At 35.2% G+C, this 24,357-nt stretch overlaps 2 protein-coding genes across 2 annotated transcripts in view; one reads left to right on the top strand and one right to left on the bottom strand.

The window, feature by feature from the left end:
- Window positions 1-12,271, top strand: part of LOC306846965 (gamma-aminobutyric acid type B receptor subunit 1-like) — an 81,683-nt gene extending 69,412 nt beyond the window's left edge. The window contains exons 17-22 of the mRNA XM_079380696.1: window positions 1,281-1,391; window positions 1,518-1,614; window positions 4,927-5,054; window positions 8,178-8,306; window positions 9,379-9,522; window positions 11,207-12,271. Of these exons, the coding sequence (XP_079236822.1) occupies window positions 1,281-1,391; window positions 1,518-1,614; window positions 4,927-5,054; window positions 8,178-8,306; window positions 9,379-9,522; window positions 11,207-11,491 (894 nt within the window). The 3' untranslated portion in view covers window positions 11,492-12,271. The remainder of the gene's footprint in view (window positions 1-1,280; window positions 1,392-1,517; window positions 1,615-4,926; window positions 5,055-8,177; window positions 8,307-9,378; window positions 9,523-11,206) is intronic.
- Window positions 12,272-17,945: 5,674 nt separating this feature from the next.
- Window positions 17,946-20,580, bottom strand: LOC306846805 (tumor necrosis factor-like). Its single transcript, XM_079380427.1, has 4 exons — window positions 20,253-20,580; window positions 20,116-20,143; window positions 19,931-20,002; window positions 17,946-18,969 (listed from the first exon to the last, which is right to left on the bottom strand). The coding sequence occupies exons 1-4, from the start codon at window positions 20,424-20,426 to the stop codon at window positions 18,530-18,532; spliced, it is 714 nt and encodes a 237-aa protein (XP_079236553.1). The 5' UTR covers window positions 20,427-20,580; the 3' UTR covers window positions 17,946-18,529.
- Window positions 20,581-24,357: the final 3,777 nt, after the last annotated feature.

Raw genomic sequence — 24,357 nt, 5'->3', positions numbered from 1 at the left:
ATTTACTCTACATTGTTACAAAATATTTTTATGTGAAACGGTGGTATTTTGAGCTTTCTAGCAAAGAATCAAAGAGTCTTCACTTTCAGAAATAAAGGTACAAAAGCTGTCATGGGGCGGTACCTTTTCAAAAGGGACACCTTTGTACCTAAATGGTACATATTGGTACTTTAAAGGTACATATTAGTACCTAAAGTGTAAATATTGGTACCTACAAGCTACAAAAGTGTAAAAGGTACTGCCAAAGTGACAGATTTTGTACCTTTTTTCTGAGAGCGTTGGGAAAAAAGAATGACGGATTCCAGAAAAATATTAAGCAGCACAACCATTTTCAACCATTTTGATAATATAAAATGTTTTTGACAGCAAATCAGCCCTCAAACCTTTGAGTATAGTAGATGTGTTAACAGACTAATGTAATTATTGCTAATCTTGTCTGTGCAAAATTATTCTGAATATTTCAATTTCTGTTATGATTATGTTGCTCATAACTAAAACTGTCCAAGCAGTAAAGCCTGTAAGATTCATGTAGTATAAACACCAGATAGGGTCTGTTTACCTAGAGAAAAACACATCCACAAATTACAGTAATGCAAAACCAGAAGCTCATCCACCTAGAAAAATTGTTCCACCACTGAAAGGTTGATTGAAGCACCTTTAGAGCTTAATATAAGCACTTGAACAAAAATGCAAGCTTTACATTTTTGCTTGTAAACCCCCTAAATGTCCATTTCTAGTACATTCCTGTTAATTTTCTCAAACAGAGGCATGAGTCAAAGTTCTCTGGTTATCATAGCAGGCCATATATAGAGCATAACTTGTTTTGAACCCAGAAAATTTCTCGAGTCAGTTGTCTGGCTATGCGTGAGTTCTTTCATCCTCGCCGTTGTGAAGGTGTGCTTGAGGTTTATGAGCTCTCAAAAGTGACGATAAACAAAACGAGTCACCGAGAACATAAATGCTTTTTATGTTGCTCTTTAAATAAATGCTTTTTATGTTTAATTGCTCACAAACGCCATCCCCGCTACAAAAAAAGAACGACTATTGATTTTGTTGTAGTGTTATGGTCTCAGCCGAAATCCATTAAAGACACTTTCCTTACTTAAACCATAAAGCGCAGCCCCGTGTGGCGGATTGAATTGGCATCCTGATAATGGGTCATTGTTTCCCCTTCAAGCTCTCTGCACTTACGCTCTATATGATGTCATGAATCATGGCGCAAGCTGTGTCTTTCACTGTCCTGGATAGAAAGTTGATTCACTGGTCTTTTTATATCCCAGCAGCACCTGGAGCCCTGGAAGCTCTATGCCACCGTTGGAGCCCTGCTGGTTATCGACATCCTGTCCCTTATGATTTGGCAGATTGTGGATCCCCTGCACATCACAGTGGAGGTATGGCAGCGCTCAGTTTTTGTGTTTTTTTGAATAAGGCACAGTTGGATTTATTATGTTTGGCCTCAAGGTGCATATAAGCAAAATGTTGAATGAGCTGCTGTTCTGTTTCTCTTTCCATCTGAGCAGAAGTTCACTAAAGAAGCTCCTAAAGGAGACGTGGATCAGCTGATCGAGCCTCTGCTGCAGCACTGCAGTTCAGAGAAGATGAACACATGGCTTGGTAAGAACTTCTCTGGGTTTGACTCTGTATTTGTTCACATTGCATCCAGCTCTGATTTAAAAATAAAGGTTCCATATTGGCGTGATGGTTCCATGAAGAACCTTTAACATCAATGGAACCTTTCCATTCTACAAAAGGATCTTTATAGTGGAAAAAAAGTTCTTTAGATTTGTTCTTTACACTAAGAAAAAAAGGTCATTTTAAGTACTGTTCTCTGAAAGGTTCTTTGGAGAACCCAAAATGGGTCTTCTATGGCATCACTTCAGACAAAAAAAATATTTTGAAACCTTTACTTTTAATAGTGTAGAGTTGCATTTTATACATTTTATCAGTTCATGCATTTCCAGACTTTAGTGTGCTGTATTTCCATTCAAAAACCTGCTTTTTATTTACCAACCACTCGTAGTCCAGTCTAACCCGACACTATCTGTGCTGATTTAGGGCTGCGGCAGGCATATTTCAATTAAGTCGGTTTTGTAGAAAACAGGCGGTAAACAGAATTTTCTTTCAAAGAGATGTTTGTGTATATTTTCTAGCGATCATGCTGGTAGTGATTCATCAAACGATGATTAAATGCTATGTTATAAGTGGTGTATATCCAGATGCACAGTGTAAAAGAGCCGACTGAGCTGTCTGGAACACAGTGGAGGAGTGATGCTGCATCTTTCCAGTAACGTACGATGTTAAGTGAGCTTAATTATTTTCAGTGTGCACTTATAGTGTACTTTAAATACTTTAAAGTATTTTTAAGTAAATATTTGTAAGTATAGTTTAAATATATTTATATTTATACATATAAAGTATATTTGAAATAAAAAACTGTGCAAAAATATATAACATTAAACGACCACTTAAGTGTACTTAAAAAGAGTACACTTTCATGACTGTTTCTTAACACACTCACACTTTTAAAAAGTACTCTTTGTAATAATGTAAATTTAAATTACTATCTTTTAGAAATCTTGTTTTTTAAAGTACACTTATTATGAGTGTTGACTAACATACTAAAGCACAGAAGTATTTGATATAACTGGAACTGTGTTATTCAGTATAACAATGAAAGTTTTTATATTTTAAATGTATTAAATTGCAACTTCATTACAAATGTGTAATTACAAATATATTAAAATGTCACAGACGTTTCAGTAGAGATGACATTAGTTTATAAGTATTAGTTTGCTATAAATGTTTGTCAGTACATTCAGCAGTATTTTAACCACATTTCAAAAACACTAGAAGTAATTGTGAAATTACATACACAGTACAGATGTACTTAAGGCTCACTTAAGTGATTTAAAAAAGCACTCTAAAGTTCAGCTAATTGCATTTAATATAAATTTAAACCATAATACATTTTCATGTAATTGCATGTAATAGACATGCATTACAGTCATTTCGCACTTGAGTATTAGTTACAGCTATATTTTTTAAAGTATGCAAAAGTCTAATTCTTTTTCACAAGGTTTAAGTTAGTCTGCTGCGTCCTTAATGACCTAATGCTCAGAACTGACCCACAAGACAAGATAGCATGCAAATTGTGGTCAGCTTTACTTTTTGACCATGTTTGCGTCCTATATTATTATAATTCCTAAATTAAATCAGATACTAAAACAACACAGACGGTGCATGCAAATAAACAAGACTAATAGCTCTTTTTCGTTATGATCTTGTCATGGTGTTGGACACACACAAAAAAGTTGCTCTCTGAAAAAGCCTATAAGCCTGTGAGTGAGTGATTTAATGAAGGAGCCCCAGTGGTTTCGACCTTCAGCCTCTCTCCTCAGGTGTTTCCTACTTGTAAGTGTTTAACTAATTAAACAAATTAATTGCTACCTTTATGAGACAAATTGGACCGGCCTTGCTCTTCCAGTTACGGTCAGTAAAATGAGCCTTCAGTGTATTCTTCAGGCAAAGTCCTTGAGAAATGAGCACAGCTGCCCGTAAACAGACCTGTCACACAAATACTTTGTCATAACAGTTTCTCTGCATAAACCATTTAGGGCATTTGGTCCAAGGACGCATGGACGGCAGTGTCCTTTCACAACATCTGGATGAGAAAATAATTGATCGCACACACAGAACTAAAACAAACCAAATATAGCAGACTTCTCAGTGAGATCATAAAGTGTGGTGTGGATGTGAGGGATGAATGGTTAGATGCAGACAAAAGTCATGGGAGCAGACAGCACCTGCGACTGACTGATTACCCTGTCAGTGTGATAATGTCCACCTATCATGTTTGCATTGGCCTGAATACATCAAACTGGTGGAAATGGATGGACTACTTCTATAGTAAACAGCTGACCCACTCAGGTAGCACCATTTTTTATCACATCCAGAGCCAAATGACTTGAAATGATCATCTGAGAGTGAGCTGGTTTTCAGCAAACACTCAGTTAAATTAAATCTGCACCCCCTGTCTGCGACCTTCATTACACCAGCGGTGTTGACCGAGGATTTAATGGTCAGACAAGAAGGTGATAATAAATAATAGACGAGCAACAGCCAGTAGTAACAAATAAAAGCTCAATGAAATATGCATGCTATTGTTGTATATTGTTTTTGAAGCACTGTAGAGATATTTAAAACCCATAAACTTGATGAGACTTTGATTTGGCTTGATTTAATAAATATTACAGTAATTTACACTATCATTCCAAACGTTTGAGATTTTGAAAGATGTTCTCCAAAGCTGCATTTAACTGCAAATAACTGTTCTATTGTAATATATTCTAAAATATAATTTATTCCTGTGATGCAAAGCTGAATTTTCAGCATCATTACTCCAGTCTTCAGTCACATGATCCTTCAGAAATCTAATTCTGATCTATATTTGATGCTCAGTAAATATTTCTTAATATTATCAATGAAGAGGACAGTTTAAAAGCAATGTGAAAACTGTGATGGATTTTTGATTAATAGAAAGCTTAAAAGAACAGTATTTATTTGAAATATATATTTATTATAACATTATCAGTAATTCACAAAAAATGACATTAAAGACCTTTATAATTTAACAGCAATTGTCACCATTAATTACAACCCAGGTTGTCCAATGTGCTTTACAACGAAATGAACAAAAGACCTCTGAACAGTAGTGTAAATAAACAAAATATACAATATCTAGTTATTTTGGTATATTATAAACTAGAAAAAATACATCATCTGTGCTTTATTTGTTTGTATGGCCGAAAAAAGCAAAACCGGCGCATCAATAGTGAGAGCTGAAGTGATTTGGGAGGGAACAGTGATAAGGACGATAAGGATGTTTGGAAACCTGTTTATTATTTTTCTCTCCGTTTTGTCCTTTAGGTGTCGTTTATGGCTATAAGGGTTTACTGCTGCTTCTGGGTATTTTTCTGGCTTATGAAACCAAATCTGTGTCCACTGAAAAAATAAACGATCATCGAGCTGTTGGGATGGCCATCTACAACGTCTCTGTGAGTCTGTTCGTCTTTTTATACTTATCCCTCTGGACATTTTAAGAGCGCCTTGGGTGACATTTGAAATGTCAGTCGTCACCCAAATATTGTCCAATTAAAAGGTGGAACTATTCGGCTGACGTGACTGAAATAGCACCGTGTTGGGTTTTTTTCCTTTTGTTGCTTAAGCTTAGTTGGGAGTTGGCGTGTGAATTGGACGCAGCGTCCGTCTGGAGCTGTTGTGTCACAACACACTCATAAGCAGGAAGAACATGCCTGGAGCTCTTCAGTGTGGCTCTGCTAGATTTGATGGAAGTGAAGTGTCTGAACCTGCCATCTCGAATGCTGTCCAGGGACGCAGAGCTTTCCAGAGGACAGGGAAAGGGGGGGAAAGAGCTTCCCCTCATCACCGGGAATAAGCGTGCATGTCAGTTTGACGGGACTGGAGCTCTAAAGTAGTTAGAAAACTCAAGTAAAGTGGTCCCTCAGTAATGTTGAAAGTTGTTTGTTTTTGCATCATCTCGTCTGTTCCGCTTTAGCATTTCAGTGCCGCCCCACAGCTCACAAGTCAGGAAAGCAGCGCGTACCAAGCTGATAACGCACACAGTGTGGAGGGTAAATACACTTTAATTTGCCATAAAGACTTCTGGTCTGTTTTCTATGGCGAAGGTCGATTGGAAATAAAGCACAAAGCTTTTGTCCATCAGCTTTTTCATAGTAAGCTTTTAATTTGAAGCAGTGTGTCTCTCTTCATCTCGGCCTCTGAGGATTATCCATTTACACTGAACCCAATTTAAGCTCAAATTGAGGGAGAGACTTTAGATCAGCAAGGGGCCGAATTTTGCATTTTAATCTTTTCTCTCTCGCTCTCTTTTTTCTAAGTCGCTGGCCGACTCCTGGCCCTTAGCAAATGCCCATTCTGCTAAAGAAATGATTTCAGATGCCATCTGCCATGCCATTACGAATTCCATCACTTTTTAGAATTTCAGCTGCTACGAGGACAATAATAAAGACAAGAGCGCTGCAGTTCACAGCAAACTGATACGATTTATTGAACTCGTATTCTGAGGACTAGTTTGACACCTGAATCAAGAAACAGAATGCATTACCATCACCATTAATAACCTCCTCTCAGTAAAATAACATAGAACAATTTCTGCATGAAGCATACAATATGTTGTACATAAGTCATAAATAATTTAATGTACTTATATGCTCATAATAAACATATGAGTTTAAAAGAATAGTGCACCCGACAATAAACCTGATGAAATAAACAGTGAAGAACAGCTTCAATTTAGTTTTTTTCCTCACTCAAAGCTAGAATGTTAACTTTTATCATGCATTTATGGTATTTTTAAAGATAATTCACCCAAAAATGAAAATTCTGTCATTTACTCATCCTCAAGCTGTCATTTATTTCAGTTGAACACAAAAGAAGATATTTTGAAGATTATGGGAAACCAGTTTCTGGTCACCATTGACTTCCATATTATTTATTTTTTCCATACTATAAAGTCAGTTGAGATCAGCAGCTGTTCAATTACCCACACTTAAAATATTGTCTTCTGTGTTTAACAGAAGAAATAAACTCATACGGAGTAAATAATAACAGGATTTATCCCTTTAACTGCCAATATATATGAATTATTTAACATTTCTTCTTTGGTGTTCCACAGAAGAATTGACAGTCATATGGGTTTGAGCATGACTAAATAATGACATACTGCAAATCCCGTCATTATTTACTCACCCTTGTGTTGTTTCAAAGCCATATGACTGTCATTCTTCTTTGGAAGAAGAAAGAAAATATTTGAAAGATCGGCTTGCTGCTCTTTTCCATTCAGGATTCACTTACTGCTTGCATTATTTAGCATGGCCGTGCATTTTAAGCTAAAAGCGTGCAGGTTTTCATACATCATTACTGCTCTGTCACGGTGTGATTCAAATGGGCTCTGTGAAAGCCGTAGGCTTCTGCTGTGAGTCCAGCTGTAAACCGCTTGGATTTAGAGAGACTGTTTTGCACTTTTTGCCCAAATAACTAATGACCCTGCAAAAAAAGATCACCTCTGTTGATGCCAGACAACATTTTCTTTTTGTTAGCCTGGATAAGATTTTACTGGTTTTGTGAGAAATGACTGACTGATGATCAATCTTTATTGATTCATGCTTCTTTCTCTCCTGGCTTCTGTTTTCCTCTCCTCTGCCTCTGAAATATTTTGTCAAATGAACATTATAAATGATCTTGTAAATATATTATCATGCTTTTCAATAGTCGTTCATGCATATACTTTATTACTAAATGTTAAATGAATAATTTATGCACATACTTTTTTTTTTACTTTATATATCAACTTAATTGCTAAATGTTGTCCCATACCCAGACTTGCAATCATAAATTGTGAAAATCCATTATAAACAAACTGAAATAATTAGAAACCATTTTAATATTTATTGTCTAAACATTAAGGAAAAGTCATTTGTAGTAAATATCATTTGAGAAATTTGTATTTGGCATAATCACAATATCTGTAAAATTATGCAAAAAGTGTGAAAATATTAATTGTATGTATTTAGTATATATAAAATGCTAGCTATGGAATTAGTAATTTTATTCCAAAAATGTAAAAAATAAAATTGATCATGCATTACATGACAAAACCCTCTTTTCATATTTGTTATTTTAGTGTTATTTATATAATATTATAGTATTTATTATTTGATTAGATTAGCTTTCTCTCTCTCTCTCTCTCTCTCTCTCTCTCCGTATATAATACACATAACATGAATATATATATATATATATATATTCATGTTATGTGTTTTGTAATGTTTTTATTAATTTTTTTATTTTTTTTATTTTTACATTGCTTTAATTCATTATTTTAATTTCAGTTTTTAATTTTAGTACTTCAAATTAATTTTTGTTTAAGTTCAGGTTTTTTAACTTTTTTTTTTGTTGTTATTTTCTTTCATTTTATTATTTTATTTTATTATTTCAATTATTGGAAACAATATAACAGTAACAACGCTGTTGGACTTTGTCAGTAGGCAAGTTGAAGAAATGAGGGGGTGAAAAGTGTTATGTAAACATCCATAGTTAAAGACGCTTGTATCTGTGATTCTTTGTCTCTCTTTCAGGTGTTGTGTATGATAACGGCTCCCGTCACCATGATTCTGTCGTCTAAGCAGGACGCCTCGTTCGCCTTCGCCTCGCTGGCCATCATCTTCTCCGTCTACATCACTCTGGTTGTTCTCTTCGTCCCTAAGGTACAACAGAAGATCATTTTCTCTAAACAAGAAGCAGCACTAATGTAAATATTGCATTACAGTGATGAATATTAATGATGGATAACTAGAGCAGGGGAAGGAGTGATCAATGTGTGACATATGCATCTCTCTCAGCGGTCTGCTCGTGAAATCTTAAAGCGCGCTGAGTGACGATGTTATGGAGATGTGGTGTAATCAGTGTCAGCAGGAGACAGGTGTTATAACACATCTCAGGAGAATATGAAAGAGATGAAAGTAAAGACATAAAGTACTTTTGTGCCAATAAGAGCTGCTATGTACACAGAGAGAGAAGACATGTTATGTACACCCAGACCAGTGTTGTTTTAGTATTATTAATTAAAGTTTTTATAAATATTTTGAATTAGCTTTTATTATTATATTTAAATTTAGTTGAATTTTTAGTAATTTTGTCTTTTTTTTTTTTCTTTTTTTTTTTACATATTATTTCAATTAGTTGCCAAAACAACATTTCCAATTTTCGTTTAATTTAAGTTTTTCGTCTAATATTTATATTTTGTTTCGGCTTTATTTCCATTAACAAAATTTTTTTAAGAGTAATAGTTTTAATTAATAATAGCCCTGCTCCAGACCTTTTTTGCTGTATGCATAGTGTTTTCTTTATGTTGCACCCTGATCACCTGTGTGGAACAATGTATCCCACAATGCACTTTACCCATCCGTTTTCAGTCTGAAGAATGAATTGAGCAATCCAAGCAATATCAGTCACCATTTTTAACCTGATCTCTTTGAATTATTCTTTAATTGGCTGCTAAAAGGCTCTCACATTCAAAATTAAATGACAATTTTAAATAACAGTTTTCATTTCTAAGATAACTCAATAAATATAGTCTAATTTTATTTGAACTCATAATTGCTCACTGTTTTATTTCTGTTATTTACTTTTATTATTTCTATTGTTGCCTGCTGCTTACCTTTCACATACTATTTTTAAAAAGTAGTATATAGAAGACTATATATTCTGGTATATTCTGTCAACATGAGTCTCGTCTGTAGTTATACCTGGTGTGGTGTGTTTGTGTGTTTGGTGCAGATGCGGAGGCTTATCACTCGTGGTGAGTGGCAGTCAGACCAGCAGGAGACCATGAAGACCGGCTCATCCACAAACAACAACGATGAAGAGAAATCCCGCCAGCTGGAGAGAGAGAACAAAGAGCTGCAGAAGATCATCCAGGAGGTGTGTCACCTTCACTTTCTCCAGCACATTATTGAGGATGTCTGATAAACACCACACTGAGCACATTTCAGAACTGAATTGAGAATGCATTCAATTGTGTTTAGAATGTGTATTGGGGTAGAAACAATGCAGAATTGTACTTGTTATTAAAGGAACAAGAATTCAAGGAAACGTTTATGTGCTGTAAGTGTAGTCTTCAATAATACATTACATTTCATTTTATTTATAATTCATTGTAATTTTATGGACCATGGTGGAAAATCACTTCATTTTCCATGTACATAACTGATGCTCTTGAAAAGATCAGTGGTATAATGTATGCCACTTTCATTCCTGGTCTGAAAGTAAAGACACCAAACACAGTTTTCAATGATTGTCTCTGCCTCAGAAATTGAACACTGAGCTCTTAGACAGGGTAATGCACATAATAATCAGATAAATCGGATTTTGTGGGTGGAAAACCTTAAGATCTGGTGACAATCATCAACATTTTAACATATGGTTTCTCCAAATATATTGTTTTCACTATATATTCATTACAGTACATAATATATTTTATGTGCTGTCAAACGATTAATCGCATCCAAAATAGAAGTTTTTGTTTACATATGTATGTGTACTGTATTTAACACACATTCATAATATATTTTGAAAATATTTATGTTTATACATTTATATATTCATATTATTATATTTTATATTATATCTAAATATATTTAATATATAAACAAATGTTTTCTTAAATATATACATGCATATGTTTGTATTTATATATGTTTGTATTTATATATACATAATAAGTATACACATATATTATGCAAACAAAAACTTTTATTTTAGATGCGATTAATCGCGATTAATCATTTGACAGCACTAATATTTATTTAATTTTCATGAAAATTAAGCTAATATTACTAATATAGAATTGCCATTTCACCATGCGAAAAAAAATATTACTAGAAATAAAGGACTATGGAATTTGTAGTTTATTATCAGTCGACTTGAGCTGTAAAAGATCAATAGATTATATAGATTCCAAATTGAATGTCAAAAATAATTTTTTAAGTGATCTGAAAACAATGAAGTAGATATTTTTTGGTGTTGTTTTGACAGTAATGAGCTTGTTTTAAAGAAACCTGATGAGAAAAATGTCTTAATATTGTTCCTAATGTTCTGAATATTTTCAGTAGTTTTCATTTTAATTTTAGTTTAATTTTTAATACTTTTTGTAATTTTGGTCAGTTTTAGTAATTTTGCTGTTAGTTTAAGTGTATTTTAATTCAGTTAGTCTCCCTCTATAAGTTCTCATCTAATATTTAATGTAATAAATTAAAAGAATTGAATGCAATAGTTTTAGTTAACAATAACAACACTGAAAGGAAATTCCCCTTTTGCATGACTGTAATTTCTTTGAATTATGATTTAGCAAAATCCTCTTCCTGTCATTCCAGTTCAGCATCCTGCGGGTCGTGTGGCCAGTTCAATTCGAATTCATCTTCAAAAGGAGCTCATTCTTAAATTCTCAATTTGCCTGTCTCATACTGAAAATGTCATGAGAGCTGTGGCAGATTGTCATGTTTACTTTCATCTTCCTATTCTCAGTGGTTTTAATATCTTCACAGATAATATTTTTAGGCTCAACAGAAACTAGTTTCTAATTTCGCCTCATATTTTCTCCCAACAGAAAGAGGAACGTGTATCAGAGCTGAGAAACCAGCTGTCAGAGCGACAGGCCCTGCGCTCCAGGAAACGACCCACCTCCTCCAATCAGAACCACAGCTCTCCATCTCTCCCCACTCCTCAGAACAATCCCAAATCTCTCCTCCCGCCACCAGGATACCCCCTCCCTGCCTCCGACAACCACTCCCTCCCTCCCACCTTCTCCAACTCCTCCACCCTCTACCAGCCCGATGGCAAGATCAACCGGAACAACTGCCACGCCAGCCGACTGCAGCTCCTCTACAAGTGAGCCTAGAGGAACTGGGATGAAATTCAAGCGGGGACACGGCGAACTGAAAGAGGGGAGAAAAACAAGCTTCCTCGATTCGCGGCCCACAATTTTCCCCATCTCCGCCCAGCAGACGGCCTTGTTTGTTTCTTTTGTTTCCGACACTTGCTGTGATTCATGGGAAGTTATAAACAGGAGGCTTGAGAATCTGGTTTTTATTGCATCATTTGATGTGTCACCGTATTTGAAAACCACACATGCTATGAACCATTTCATTGTTTAAATGAGTAACCCTCAGCTGATTTTGACTCTGAAAATTGTGGACGAATGATGACATGCTAAAAACATCCTCGCAAAAACATCATTCCCATTATTCCCTTAAAATACTAATATTTAGGACTTTATGAATTTTGTAATACCACAATTTTTCGGTAAGCTTTGTTTTTTTTGTTCATATTTTCTACAGTTCCTACAGTTCAATCAGGTTGTCTGAAGCCATGACACACCAAGCTGACCATTGCCCAACGTCAGGCCATCGTAGAGCATCGGTCAGATTAGTTTTTGTGGTGTGTTCAGCACCACTGGCACTAGTCAGACCCAATCAGTGGCTTTTTGGCCTATTGAGCATGTTGGATCGACATCCATTGAGAGAGAACTCTGATTGGCTGTTTGGTTTAACAAAGAAGTACATGAGAATAAAAGCAAAAGTCATGAATGCAAGCAAAGAAGTCAAGATGGCACAGACAGAAGGCTGTTCTAATTTTTTGTCATCTGACCTGAACATCCAAATTTTTCATCTGGAATAAAAAAAAAAAAACATTATTCATATTTAAAATTGCTTTGTTTACGGATCGTATACATGCAGTCTTAGTTCTGGTTTCCCTTTCTGAATGACAAATACAGACTATTGATACATGCAGTTATTTTCTCTCATGTAGGCACAGAATGTACCTGCTAGTTGGCCATTGGCTGTAGCCGTCGCAGTATGTTCAAGCGCAACGTTTAGGCCATATGCGTGAACGTGAGGCAAGCTTTCAGCGTTTGAGTCAGCTTTCGTTGCTGCTAGTTTGGTTTGGTGTGTCAAGGCCTTAAAGGGATAGTTTGCCCAAAAATGAAAATTCATTCATTTATGTCATTAATTACTCACCTTCATGTCATTCAAAACCTGTAAGACCTTCGTGTTTTAATAATGTTACTACCTTACTGCCTTTCTGGGCCTTGAACGTGGTAGTTGCGTTGCTGTCTATAGATGATCAGAAAGCTCTCAGATTTAATCAAAAATATCTTTAATTTGTGTTCCGAAGATGAACGAAGGTCTTATGGGTTCGGAATGACGTGAGGGTGAGTAATTAATGACAGAATTAAATTTTTCATTAAATTTGAACTCTGAATCTGCATTATAGAGACACACACATTTGGTGCAGTGTCAATCGTGATTACATTTTGATATCATGACATTGAATTACAATATATGTATTGCGATATGTATCATATAGCGAAGATGTTGCCGTTTTCATTAGTCTGCCAAGTGCTTAATATGCAATCGTGAGTCAGTGTGGTAACAACATGGAACATTTTTTACATTTACATTTATTCATTTGGCAGACGCTTTTATCCAGTGCATTTTACCGTACATCTAAAGTTTACATTTTATCAGTATGTGTTCCCTGGGAGTCGAATCCTTGATCTTAGTGTTGCTGGCATCATACTTGAACTGCGTTTGACTTCTGACTACTTCATATCCTGTTGTTAATCTACCAATTTTCCAATTTCAACATGACCTCATAAACATTCTTTTATAGCTGACAGTATTACGAAATGTCTTGTGACCAAGAACAGACTTTATAATTTCCTGTTTTATTAGCTCACTTTTTAGGGATTCCTATCTTGCATCACAGTCATGATACCTCAAATCGTGTAGTTTGTTGAAGAGAGGTGTGATATTGCTTTTCTAAGTGATCAGACTTATGATTTTCACCAGGCAGGTGTAAAAATCCAATAAATCTACATTAAAGGAAGGACATTTTTGTAAGAAACCCACCAGAATACCTTAGCAACTTCATAGCAACATCCTGCCAATTGAATGTGATTTTTGCATGGACAAAAGTCACTCATAATTTCTTTATCAAAAATAGTCTAGCTTCGCAATAAGCTGCAATGATGTAATGAAATGGTGTTGGTTTGCTTATAGTCAGCTTTTCTCCCAGAGCATGCTGGGATAATATATTAACAGTCACAAGCTATTGAAGGCGCTTGAAGTCTTTGTACAGAGGAGACGTAATTTCATCACAGATTTGGTGGTTTTGTTTTTATTAGATCCCCCTTGTCGCTGAAAGCTGCAGATTGAATCTCCCTGTTTTGTAATGCAGTTGGCTTCTAAATGGCACCTGCCATATTGAAAGCGTCACAGGATGCTGCTACTTTGCAATGCAGATAACATTAAAAGTGCATTGTGCAACCATCTTTGTTGTGTGTTTGGTACACAGCAATGAAAAAGATTTTTGAAAAGAGGAATTAGTTCATTAGTTGAGCGTGCAATACGGTACTTTACTTGGATACGCACATTCACACACTCATCAGTTGCTTTGAGTCACTCAAACCACGCTACGTTCCTGATTTAATAAAAAACTGAAACCCTACTGTACAGCACAGTACATGATTTCTAAACACAGTATAGAGCAGGATTCCTCAAATCCTACGCTGGAGGGCCAATCCACTGCAGAGTTTAGCGCCAACCCTGAACAAACTCATCTTTCTGTGATTTTCTAATGATCCTGAAGACATTGATTAGCATGCTCAGGTGTGTTTGATTAGGGTTACAGCTAAACTGATCTTGTGGGCCAGATTTGAGGATCCCTGGTATAGAGGAACTGTAATTCTTGGTCACCTCATCATGAATAAAACGCCAGTTTCCTGTCTGCAGAGCCCCTAAATAACAGTCTTCAATGGCAGCTTTTCTCCACAGCTGTGCATCTGTTTGACCCTCGTAAACTCTTGCTTTATCTCGGTGTGTGTGGCTTGGATTCATCAGCAGGCCTGTACAGCAAAGTTTCCTCGGTTTCAGCTGGACTATAAATGGTTTGTCTTGTCTGCCTCATTTTCTTCTTTGCGGCGGCAAAGACTCTCTCTCATTTGGAGGGACGGGATGTACAGAAAAAAAAAAATCCCTACAGGAACTATGAGTCATTTGTCTAGTCATAAGTGTTTGTGACAATAGCACATTGCTCATTATTTTTGAGAACTGTTAATACCTCATAATATTTGGAATGTTGCTGCTGGTTTTGTCAAACATATATCGGCTGTGTTTGGAATAGCATGCTGGTGTACTACCCTTAGTTTAGTATATAGTATGTATAGTGGGTACAGTATGTGGCTGGGTACCATATCCCACAATGAAATCTCTCAACTTGCAATAGAGTGAAACATTTGGGTTTGCAAATTGGGTTTGAGAGACAGTATATATTTACATTTATTCATTTAGCTGACACTTTTATCCAAAGCGACTTACAATTGCTATATATGTCAGAGGTCGCACACCTCTGGAGCAACTAGGGGTTAAGTGTCTTGCTCAGGGACACATTGGTGTCTCACAGTGGATTCGAACCCGGGTCTCTCACACCAAAGGCATGTGTCTTATCCACTGCGTCATCACCACCCACATATACTGGCAGTATAGTACTATACTATGCTACAGTATACTAGTATTCCATTCCAAACACAGATGGAGATTCAACTGCATCATGATGTCATCGAATTTGTGTGTCATAACATAAGCACTTGTGATTGGCTAAATGGTGCTCTGGTGATTTACACAAACGCTGATACAAGATGACTCTCCATGAATCCTGGGGAGGATGTCGTGACCATGAGAACAAACCCCACCATGGTGTTTATTTTCGGCCTACTGTAATATTTTATTCATCATTTCTTGTCAAATGGTGGTTCAATAATAATCATGATAGTGATGTTCATGCAGACAATGATATGCACAAATGTTAATTGTGTAAATGCTAAATGTACATGATAAATGTATTCTCTTGCACAAAGTATGAAGTATATAAAGTCAAAGGTATTTGTATGTGGTATTGAAAATATATTTGTATTTGTACTATGATAGATTCTGTACAATGCTATTGGACTGGTGTCTAAGGTGAAATAAATGTAGTTTTTGCTACATTTTTTAAAAACTCTTCATCTCTTTAGTGGTTTTTATGTTTGAGTCACGTTGCACTCACAGAAGCTATAATTGGAATTGCTTTATTTCCCCTCAGGTACAGTATAAGACTTGCCAGTTCATGATCTTGAAGCACTTCAGTCACCTTCAGCACTGACTGTGTGAATATGAGAAAACTGACATAATAAAAGAATATAATGTGGCATCTGATGGCATTTCAGTGGAAGTCACAATCAAAGGGGACCTCCAGAGGGTATGCCATTTTCATTTACACTTTTGAGGTATATTTAGAGCAGTTTGATGCTTATTCTGTTTTCCAAACAAGTCTCCTGCATTTTAAAATATGGGTGGCATTTCTAGTTTTGGTAACTGCCATTCAGAAGAACTGAAACCAATAATTCCAAGTAATAATGTTGCACTACAAATAATCAGTGTACATCAGTTTGAGCTGTACATTTTCTGTCATGCTCTATTTTAATTCCTCAAAAAACAAATTATTTGTCACATTGGTATCACAAGAAGATTTGTGATGGGCGGGCTTTTTTGTTTGTTTGTTTGCGACAATATACAGACAAGAAGACAACAGACACTACACTTTTTAATGAATGATATCCCATGAATAATTCACTACAATGCTCTAAGAATCTCTCATTTTTCTCCCAAATCCTCACTCTCACACATGCTTTTAAACAGCATGTTTCCCTTTTTTACTTCTAATCCTTATTAGCAGGGTTTACTGGAATGTTTCTAAAACAGGTAAAAGCATCATTTGTTGTCTGTCAAAATGAGGGAAAGCGCTTCCATCAATGTTCCAATAATTAAACATTTTTGGTCAATGCAACATACATTTATGTTACATAATTGTTCACTTCCGTGTGTTACTACTACTTTGCATGTCTGTAATATTGCTGCAGGGGTTGTCTGCTGAAAGTAATTTGTTAATACTTTCACACTTTTAAGTTTCCTTTCAGATGTTGGATGGATGAGGAGAACTGCTAAAGGGATGACGTCATTTTGTTATTATCAGCCTGGTCCCCTCGAATAAAAACCCAGAAGGATTTTTCCATTTTGGATTATTAGGTGGAAAAAAGAACTGTTACCAACTACAGTTTATGCCTAAATACAATCATGTAAAAAGATAAACAAGCTGTAAACGAACTACACCACGGTGGCATTTACCTGTTCGGTGTGATGATGTTTAGCGTCCCCAACAACCTCTGCAGTGCCATTTAATGACTTGTTAGCAATTGCCTTTTTCAAGAAGAGTAAAAGCTATAAAAAAGTCATAAAGGGGTTTTACTGATGTAGTTTATGTGGTTGAATAAAGTGTGAAAATAGCTTGAGCTTGTGTTCACCACAGTCCTTATTTCAGGCACTTCACCAAAAAACCCACTGATTTCAACCAGAAGTGCTAAAATGCTGTTTTGGCCTGCAAAAATGCATCATCCCTGCAGCGGTCTATTGAATCCCGGTTTTGAAAATTCTTATTGAATTCAATCTTTAAACTAGTTCAATGGCAGTTGCTAATGGTTTACAGTTACACAGAATTTACTCTCATAATTTGCACAAAGTGTCTTGCCCTGAGATTTACTCTTACTCTATACTCTTACTCTTGAGAAAATACTCTTGTATGGAGTAGACAATTCAAACTTTTAGTTAAAAAGCAGCATTGACAGTTAACTCTCTTTTAGCACATACCTATAAAGACATAGCATTACCATAAGATGAATATGGACTCCAATTGATATTCGATGGCAGATTATAGTTGTAAGCAAATTAAAATGACACCCATAATGTAGCCTACACATTATCCCTCAATGCCTCAAACACGAGTTTTTCCACTGTATTATGTCACAAAACCCACTGATTTTATTGCTCCTCAACCGTAGTTGATTAACATCAGTAACAGATAGGCCTTCCCTGAAGTAACCACAAAAATGCCCTCTCTACGTGAGTGCACCCTGGAGCTTTACATGGTGGTGCATGTAAGGGAATTTCCCCTCACCAAAACCACACAATTTCTCTGATGAGGAAACAGTGTCAGCAGAAACATGCACATGGAGGGGTTTGCAAATGCATGACAGAAATGCAATTTCCCTAGTACCCTGCTTTCTAATTTTAAAAACAAATGTCTTGATGGCTGAGAGGACTATAGTTTTTGCAGAGAGATATTTCATCACAACTAATGTTTCCTCTGCAGTAATCTCTGCACAACCAATGTAGTAGCCTAATATCAGAACCAAAAACAAACGCTGATTAAAAGAAAAGTTGAAAATTGCAGAGAAAATGCAAATTACACATCAGAATTAAATAGAAAGATTTATTACATATTTGAATTTCATTACAGTAGCAGTGCCATAGTTTTTCATTCTTTTAATAAATAGTTAAAATAAATAGATCAATAAATAGGCTACAAATAAATACACACAATATTAATATTAGCATTACATAAATAAATAACTTTGATTGGTTTAATTTAGGATTAGATTCCCCCCACTGATATCTGGATCCCTGGATCTGATCCATAAGAGTTATAGATTTTGATCTGTTTTAATATAAAACATCGACAAGGAGTCATTTCAGTCTGTATACAAGTTCAGCAAACTGCTTTTCTCCCCACAGGTTTCCATTCTTTCCTTACTTTTAGCTTGACGTCCAGCTACACTGTAAAAAAATAAAAAATAAATGTACTGGTAATTTCCTACAAGGACATTATCCATTAATTTTACGTACAAGTAGGCTATAAAAACAACGCAATGCAGTGCAAAATACAGATAAAACCTGTAATAAATAAATAAATAAATAAAAACGGAAAAAGTTCCTCTATATAAAAAGGTAGGCCTACAGGACATTGTTCCTCTTGTTATGGATTTTTAGAGCGCATATCATAAAGCAAACACCCCAAAAAAGGTCTTTCCGTTTTCGTTTTCGACGCGGGGCAGGAGTTTTGTGGTGGTATTGGTGCGCAGTTTGTCTCCAGCTCGCAGGTTGAAGGCCGCACCGAGGTAAATGGTGTTGTACCACAGATCTTCAGTGTCAGACGCATGCTCACAGGCAGAGCGGATTGCACTGAAAAGTGGCTTGTAGCTGCCGTAGGACTCGGAGTGGCGCCACACTGCGTGGCTCATATGCACGATGTCGTGGTCCTCAGTCATGTCATGCTTGCAGCTGATGTGGAAAGACACCTGGCTGTAGACGAAGTAAATGCCGTCGATAGGAATGATGATCTCTCTGTCCACCAATTCCAAGCCGCCTGAAACGAAAGCCTGGTCCTGGTTCTGTTTCCAGTCTAGTCTGTCCTTACACACTTCAGGGTCATATGCACCTAGAAGAGAATACAACAAAAACATGGCCTAAGTCGGTGCTTCTCAATAGGTTTTTGCTGCAGGATGTAGATTTTACTTTGGACATCAAGTGACAACCTTAAAAACTGTAGGCCTACCGTAATGGCTTATTTTGAAGCCTTGGTGAATGCAATTCATAAATATACAAGTAGGCTAAATAATACATTTTTACATTTAAAGTTGCCTAAATTAACATTAATTTATAGATTATGAACAAACATGAATTAATAATGAACAATAGTACCCTATAGGTTATGTATATACGGTAACACTAACCTAGATTAATGAATGCTGTAAAAATAGTTGTCCATTCAGTGACGGACACATTACATACTTAATACATTAATGTTAACAAAATAATCACAAATGTTCTTTAAATGGATTTTAATTTCTATAAATGTCAATATTTCATAGTTTTGGCAGGTGCCATACAAAACATCAAAACTATGTTTATCCTCGCTGTAAGTGAAACTGTATCTACTGTAATCAGAGACATGGTTTCTCTTAATTTGGATAGTTTGTATAATTTTCAAGGATGAGAGCATGTCATGCAACCTGTTCATATTGGTGACTGCCATTGATTCATTTCTAATTGACAGATTAATTTGTGTTAAATTATAGTAGAATTTGACTGCTATAGAGTAACTTTGGCCTTTTACTAACAAACAGACCCATTTTAAAACAGTACTTCTATCGGAGTGAAATCTGACATATATTTGTTTATCCTACATTTTTGGATACATAAGCAAATTATTCAAGTTTATAGTCCAGTCAACTTTTAGACTTCATACAATCACCCCTAAAAGTATTTGGACTCTTGCAATATATTTAAAATGTATAATGCAGTGCAACGCTGCTTCAACTTTTAATACATTCTGAGGTGATGTTTAGTGTTTATTTACAGCTCATTTACCACTTATAGCACTTTTGAATCAAGCTTACCTGTTAAGTGGATAGCAACCTTGGAAGTGACATTTTCCTTTGAAAGATGATCTCTTAATGTGAGCCTGAGCTCTGATGGGGAAAAACACAAAATAACTCATATAAGATGATTTAGTTTAACAGAAAATCAAATAATCTGATGTAAATGGGAACAAGGGGATATGAAACTGAGGGTCTGAACTCACCATTTCCACCTTCCTGATTGTTCTGAGACTAGAATGAACAAGAAACACAACAATAAGTAAACAATAATGCACTGATATGTGCCTGAATCGGCATGTTTACAATGACATGCATGATGTGTTTGGGTCAGAATAGTCACCTTGTTGAGTGTGAAGCAGACAGCAGCAGCGGCACACAGGGCCACAGTCAGCAGGACCCCACACACCCGCCAGACACCTGACTTTGAGGAGCCGACCTTCCTCCTCGATACCATCACCTGTGGTAAGGGCAGCAGTCCTTCTTCAAGAAACTGACTCTCAAGATCCATCATCATTGTGTCTGTTAGTCCGCCGAAAGCTCAAGTTAAACTATGTCCAAATATAAGAAACTGCAGAGTGTCAGTACACTTTTAAATGGTCTTGTAAAGTCTGCTCAGAGTAGTTTATCACTTCAGTGTTTTGCTTGGTTGGTCTGTCAGCGTTGTGCTCAGAAAAGCTGCTTCTTCATTCTTTTTAAAACATATAGAAACTGCAAGACCAGGGAAACTCCAGTGATGTCATCGTGTGGAGAAAAAATGAGCAGTAGAGGGACCATGAGATACACCCACACAGACATTCTCACCCACTTACACTCACAAAAGAGAATTACAATCACAAAAATAAGCCAATTGTTGTATGGACCATTGTTTATAGTTTTGCGATATCGTATCCCTCTAAAAATAAAGGTTCTTTATTGGCATCTGTGACTTTTTCACTGCACAAAGGGTTCTTTAATGTTCTTTACTATAAGAAAAAATGCTTCTTTTAAGAACTGTTCACTGGAAGATTCTTTGAGGTTCTATGGCATCACTGCGAAAACACTCTTTTGGAACCCTATTTAATTTATTTTGGATATCAGTGATGTATGCATTTTTATAATTTAAGTATACATTTTTATATAGGTCGAATTTTGTTAATTCTATATAGTAATTAGTCAAATGTAATGTTGTTACATGTGTTTTTATTATTTAATTGAATAATTATTATAATTCATTAAGGTATTGCATAATATTGCACAATATTTCCAAGAATGATATTTCAAACATCATTATTCATATAGGTCAAGTGAGTAAAATCATTAAATCTTAATTTACAGTGTATCATATTTCAACGATCCCTTAAATTAAGAATCAATAACAAATATGTAATTGATAGAATTATGTAATTCAGAATATAATCAAGATCACTGGTATTCTGTTTGATTTCTCTGTAAGTATGCAACCAAATTATACAGTGCACAAATTTATATAGAAAATTTAGTATTTTATATTAATGGCACCCTTTTGTAATAAATCATTAAAAATAATCACATTTATAATAATGTTTATTTCACATATTCTGAAAAATATCAGATGACAGTGGAGAGAGGCTTTTCCTCTTCGTACTAAGAATAAATCAAAAAGTTGTGAATTTTCTCAGTTTGTTGCTAAATTTTGCTCTCCACTGTATGAATATACATATATGTATATATATATATGTTCACACGTTAGACAACAAAGTTCTACTTCAAATGTGACACTTCAGATGTATTTGTATTTTCTTGGACTGAAATATGGAGGGCAAAATATATTTTTAAATGCTGTTTAAATGCTTTTAAAATATATTTAGAAAAATATACAGAAAATAGTAAAAACTGGTAGATAATATATTTATGTACATTTTTGTAGCCTATATTTAATAATATATTTAGGTGTGGGAAGACATGTTGTTGGATAAATTAATGAGATTGTCAGACTGATTACTGAGAGGACGAGAGATATTTATAAATGTGCCAGTATACATTTCTGTATGATTATTACATATATTGTACCAAAATGACAACTTTGTTGAAAAGTGGAGGATTTTGATCTTTTCATATCAGCTAAATGTGTGATTATGTAATGTCAAACTCTTACAGAAAAACTCCACATTTCTTTGATCAGAGTGTCATAAAATGCCACAAAACAAAGCGACGAACTTTGACAAAACTTCATGAACAGCATGAAATATCAAACACAGCTAAGGCTTTAAATAGTCCTGGGAAGTTTGGAAATGTAACATGTTACAGATTACAAGTTACCCTATTTAAAATGTAATAAGTAGTGTAACTATTTCGATTACTTTATTAAAGTAATGTAACTGATTACATTTGATTACTTTTTCATTACATTTCTTCATTTTTTAATGAATGTTTTCAACTGTTAATCATTTTAAAACAAGTAAAGCAGGCTGGGTTAACCACGTATTACAGTATTATTCAACACTGATTACTGTCAGACTTTCGAAATCCTCCATAACTTGAAATAAGGTTATAATAATTTTATTTTAAAGCAAAGCCACCATCAAATCAGACTTACTTTGAGATGATTCTGAGGTTAAAAACAGATTTCAAATCATAACTAGATACATTTTCATATCAATGATACTGTTTTTGATCAAATCAAATCTTTGCGTAGCTATGATAGGAAAACAAGGCATATACATAAACCCAAATAGGGAATAAAACAGTTATCTAATCAGCATGTGTCCTATTCTGTGTCATAAACTCCTACATTGATGTCTCATATTTTAGAGCAGTCAATATTGTTTGGGAAAGAACTCAATCAAATCTGTATGTGGGTGAAAATATTACTACTAAGGCTACTACTAAGTACTTAACTAGTTAATTACTCTGTATTATGGACACTTTAAAATAAAGTGTTACCCTTTTGCGTAATTAAATTGTGCAACTCCCCAACACTGAAAAGGTCTGACTGTTGACTTCTTTAAAATGTCATGTTTGACTTCTTTATACTGTACATGATTCAGTCAATAACAAATGGTTTTTGCTAAGATTTAATTACTCCACTATACCAACAGCACTGTGTCAAAAAACGTTTTGATTTAATTTCCAGTGCATGGGCCAAATGATGCAAATTTTCAGCATACCGCGTAGAGATGTGAAAGATACGTAGGCTTCTACTGAATCTGGAAAAATCAAAAGTAGGACATGTAAAAATAGTGTACTGAATCTCTGTGGTCACATTTCAGTGCAAATACTGAAGTGAAAAACACAGAGCTCTCTTGCAGCCCTTCATTTGATCTGTGACTTTATTATAGAACTGTAGATATGCATAAAACGTCATCTTTTTGTTTAGATATTGTATCTCAGGCTATAGTGTATTTACCACAACATACTTTTGAATCAGTCATTGTAAACATTGACAGAAAGATTCCCCTGAAATGATTAAACTATTTATTCATCCTTCTCCCAAATTATGACATAACTTCTTTAAAATATTGTCAGGCTCCCCAAAGGAAGTGAAACAGAAGGGCAATTAAAAACACAGCTCAAAAACATTGGTCATGCCGTTTTCAGAGGTATACACAACAAGCTCGTGCTCTTCCCTGGAATAAGGACATTACAGCAGCGTTCATGAAACTGGCCATGTTTGGTGTATATGACAACGCAATATGACCCCCGGCTTCTTCCATGTGCAGCATCATGGGATAAACTGACTCCCACATATTTGTTGGCAGAGTCTGACAGTGATTGAGGTGTTGAGAGATGAGGGGAATTCAGACGTCTGAGTAATCTAACACTCGTCTGACTAATCTCATCATCATCTTTTACAATAAAAAAACTTCCTCTCTGTCAGAGACTGCATGCTAATCTGACAGGTATTGGTGGAAAAATCATTCGCTCGTTGGACTGACACATGTATGTGTCCTTGTAATTAAATATTACAATTAATATTAATAAACCAATATTATACCAAGTGCCGTTTTTTGTAAAGAAACATTGCACAAGCACACTGGTTTTGAAATGATATACTGTTCATAATAAAGTCATTTAGTCAGATATTATCTAATGCTCTGACATTCAATCATTTTTAAGTGTCCAGGTGCTTTTATACTAATATTAGTTACACTACCGTTCAAAGTTTGGGGTTGGGAAGAGTTTTTATAGTTTTCAAAGTATTTACCAAAACTGCATTTATTTGACTAAAACTACAGTAAAAAGAGTAATATTGTAAAATATTATTACAACTTAAAATGATTGTTTTCTGTTTGATTATATGTTCAAATTTAATTTATTCACATGATCCTTCACAAATCATTCTAATATGCTGATTTGCTACTAAAGAAAAATGTATTATTATCAATGTTAAAACAGTTCTGCTGATTCATATTTTTATGGAAATCAATACACTTTTTTTCTTATATATTTTATTTTTTCTAAGGATTCTTTGATATGGACAAAGTTCA

The sequence above is a fragment of the Barbus barbus genome, assembly GCF_936440315.1.
Source record: "Barbus barbus genome assembly, chromosome: 27".
In the NCBI taxonomy this organism is placed as follows: Eukaryota; Metazoa; Chordata; class Actinopteri; order Cypriniformes; family Cyprinidae; genus Barbus; species Barbus barbus.
The sequence above is the reverse complement of the archived record's forward strand: the minus strand, read 5'-3'. Positions and strand labels throughout refer to the sequence as shown.

Coding starts and splice junctions, on each gene's coding strand:
- LOC306846805 (XM_079380427.1), bottom strand. CDS start 20,426: ATGATGATGGATCTTGAGAGTCAGTTTCTTGAAGAAGGACTGCTGCCC. Junction 20,144..20,252: donor TCTGCTTCACACTCAACAAG/GTGACTATTCTG, acceptor TGTTCATTCTAG/TCTCAGAACAATCAGGAAGG. Junction 20,003..20,115: donor CAATCAGGAAGGTGGAAATG/GTGAGTTCAGAC, acceptor TTTCCCCATCAG/AGCTCAGGCTCACATTAAGA.